General features: G+C 56.5%; 1 protein-coding gene across 1 annotated transcript in view; it reads right to left on the bottom strand.

Moving 5' to 3' along the window:
- Tmem243 (transmembrane protein 243) overlaps positions 1-1,378 on the bottom strand; it is a 17,154-nt gene extending 15,776 nt beyond the window's left edge. The window contains exons 1-2 of the mRNA XM_021162749.2: positions 1,229-1,378; positions 687-865 (exon numbers count right to left, since the gene is read on the bottom strand). Of these exons, the coding sequence (XP_021018408.1) occupies positions 687-764 (78 nt within the window). The 5' untranslated portion in view covers positions 765-865; positions 1,229-1,378. The remainder of the gene's footprint in view (positions 1-686; positions 866-1,228) is intronic.
- Between the last annotated feature and the right edge of the window lie 1,122 nt (positions 1,379-2,500).

The raw sequence follows: 2,500 nt of genomic DNA, 5'->3' as shown, positions 1-2,500 counted from the left end.
GGGGGGGGGGGCTGCAGGTTAATCTTGCCCTGACTTCTGAGAAAGTTTTATGCTGAGTACAGAGTTTCTTGATTGTCCCCAAGGCAAGGGGGATGGGGGGGGGGGGTAGCAACTTTCAGAAAGTTAATGCTAAGTACAGAGAAAGGCTTTTGTTGACTGCAGGCCAGAGGCTCTATCTAGCCAAGCTTCTAGAAAACGGTTAGTGCCTCTGCCTATTTGAGAGCTGGGACCCTTTGTTTAATCACCTCCTGGGATTGTGGCCAACATCCACCTTCATGGAACTGCTTCACATCCTCCTCCTCTTAAGAACTCTAGGTAAGCAATCATCAGAAGCAACCCTGGGCTCTCGGTGCACTCCTGAAACCACTAAAGCCCTGGACGCACACCTGAAGTGTGGAGCTGGAAAGTGCGCTTATGCAACCTTCGCAGGACTTTCCCTCCACCGTGGGGTTTCCGCACTCTCCGTAAGGGCTTCCCACAAACTAATGCCCAGAACTTTCTGAACTTTTCTCCACTCCAAACTGCTCTTGGTGCAGAGTGCAGGGCAAACATCCCAAGAGGGAGACGGGATGCCAGGACCAGTTCTTCTCACTTCCAAGTACCCTCCAGGCAGGCTGCAAGGAGCCAGCGGGATGGAGGGAGGCGGGATTCTCGCACTCTGGCCCGGGGCCCACTCCCGCACTCACCTTGGCAGACGTCTCCCCGAACAGAGGTCTGTTATCCAGGCCGCTGGTCCCGTAGGTCCTGGTAGCAAAGTCCTCCATTTTAGGGCTGCTTCGCTCGTCCCCAGGCGCTCAAAAGCGAGTCCGCATCAGCTCGCGAGGTCCGGACGCCCGCCCCTCACGGCGCACGCATGGCCCGGGCCCTGGGGGTGGAGGGGGGTGGGGAGGGCGGGAAATCCCGACGGGGCGACTGTCACTCCCGGGGGCCCCGGCCGCTCCGCCCCAGCCCTGCCGTCCTCATCTCCAGCGGCCGCCGCGGGAAGTGAAAGGAAACAAACAGCGCTTGGCCGCCGCCCCGCCCGCGCCCGCCGCCCCCAATCTCGGCCGGGGCTCCACGGGGAGAAAGTTTGCCTGGCGCGAGTCCCCCGCGCGGCGGGGCGGCAGGAGTGAAGTTGCGGGCCGGGCGCCCCCGCACACCACCCTAGCTCGGCGGAGAGCTCCGCATCCGCCCGCTCGCGTCCCGTCCCCGTGCTCCCCGCAGCCCCGGCTGCGCCCGCAAGCCAGACCTCGGCGTCCCGCGCCGCGCGCGCGCGCGGCGGATCCAGGCAGCGGCCGCGACCCCGAGCCGTGGCCCCCACACGCCGGCGGGACCCCGGCGCCGTGCGGCGAGTCCTCCCTGGGCTCTCCGGTCCGGGACCTGCGGCCACCGTCGCAAACCGGTCGGGCCCGCCCAGATCGCGTCACGACTCAGGCAGCCAATCCCACGGGCAGAGGCGCCGCCTGGGCTGCTGAGCTTTATTTACAGAGGTGCGGGTCGTCCCACCAAGGCGCGGGTCCCCGCTGCCAAACGTTTCTCCGCCTCTTGGCAATTGGCGACTGCGAGCTGCACGTAGTAGCTAAATCAGGGTTCTGAAGACGGACTCGAATTTGGCGTCTTAAAAACCGTCAACCTGCTTCGACCACTCCAGGATTTGGATGTGGACACTTTACAGTATCGGAGGCAATTGTGTATGCGTGTTTTATTCTGTATTACACACAGAATAAGAGGTCCTAGTTTACATAAACAGTTAGGTATTTCGTTGACTGGTCCAGTGGAGGTGCTGACTAAACACGTTTGCTGCCACAGGCCAGAGCTTCGCATCTTGGGCCTCTTTGGAGTCTTGGGGCTTAGAGAGCTGGATGGAAGTGGACAAGCTGCGCAAGTACCGTCGCTCTACATTTGAAGTTCTTCCTAAAAGCTAAAAACCAAACAACTACACTAATAGGATTGGGCTGACACTAATACCTAGATTCAAGAAAGTTCTGAAAGAGTTAGTGTGCAGGAGACTAAACTGAAGCGATACCGCCACGAACGCTTAGAATCTAGACATGGGTTCCAGTGCCACGCAACAGTTTAGAACAAGGGATGGGATAACAACCCCACAACGAACTTCCAGCGCTGAGTACTATACATATTCCCATTGTCCAATCATTACACGTGTTTTACAAATTAGCTATTTACTCGAGACTTTACCTTAACAGCAATACTACATAATCCAGCACCCACTTCTTTTTTTTTTTTTTTTTTTTTTTTTTTTTTTTTTTTTTTGGTTTTTCGAGACAGGGTTTCTCTGTGTAGCCCAGCTGTCCTGGAACTCACTCTAGACCAGGCTGGCCTCGAACTCAGAGATCCGCCTGTCTCTGCCTCCCAAGTGCTGGGATTAAAGGCGTGCGCCACCACGCCCGGCCAGCACCCACTTCTATTAAAATGTTCTATTTAAAGATTCATATTAAAAGGTCCTACAAATTAACTCGCTTACTTATATTCAGTTTCATTCAACAAAAATGTTTTTGAAGCT

Source organism: Mus caroli, chromosome 5 (genome assembly GCF_900094665.2).
Source record: "Mus caroli chromosome 5, CAROLI_EIJ_v1.1, whole genome shotgun sequence".
NCBI classification, from domain to species: Eukaryota; Metazoa; Chordata; class Mammalia; order Rodentia; family Muridae; genus Mus; species Mus caroli.
The sequence above is the reverse complement of the archived record's forward strand: the minus strand, read 5'-3'. Positions and strand labels throughout refer to the sequence as shown.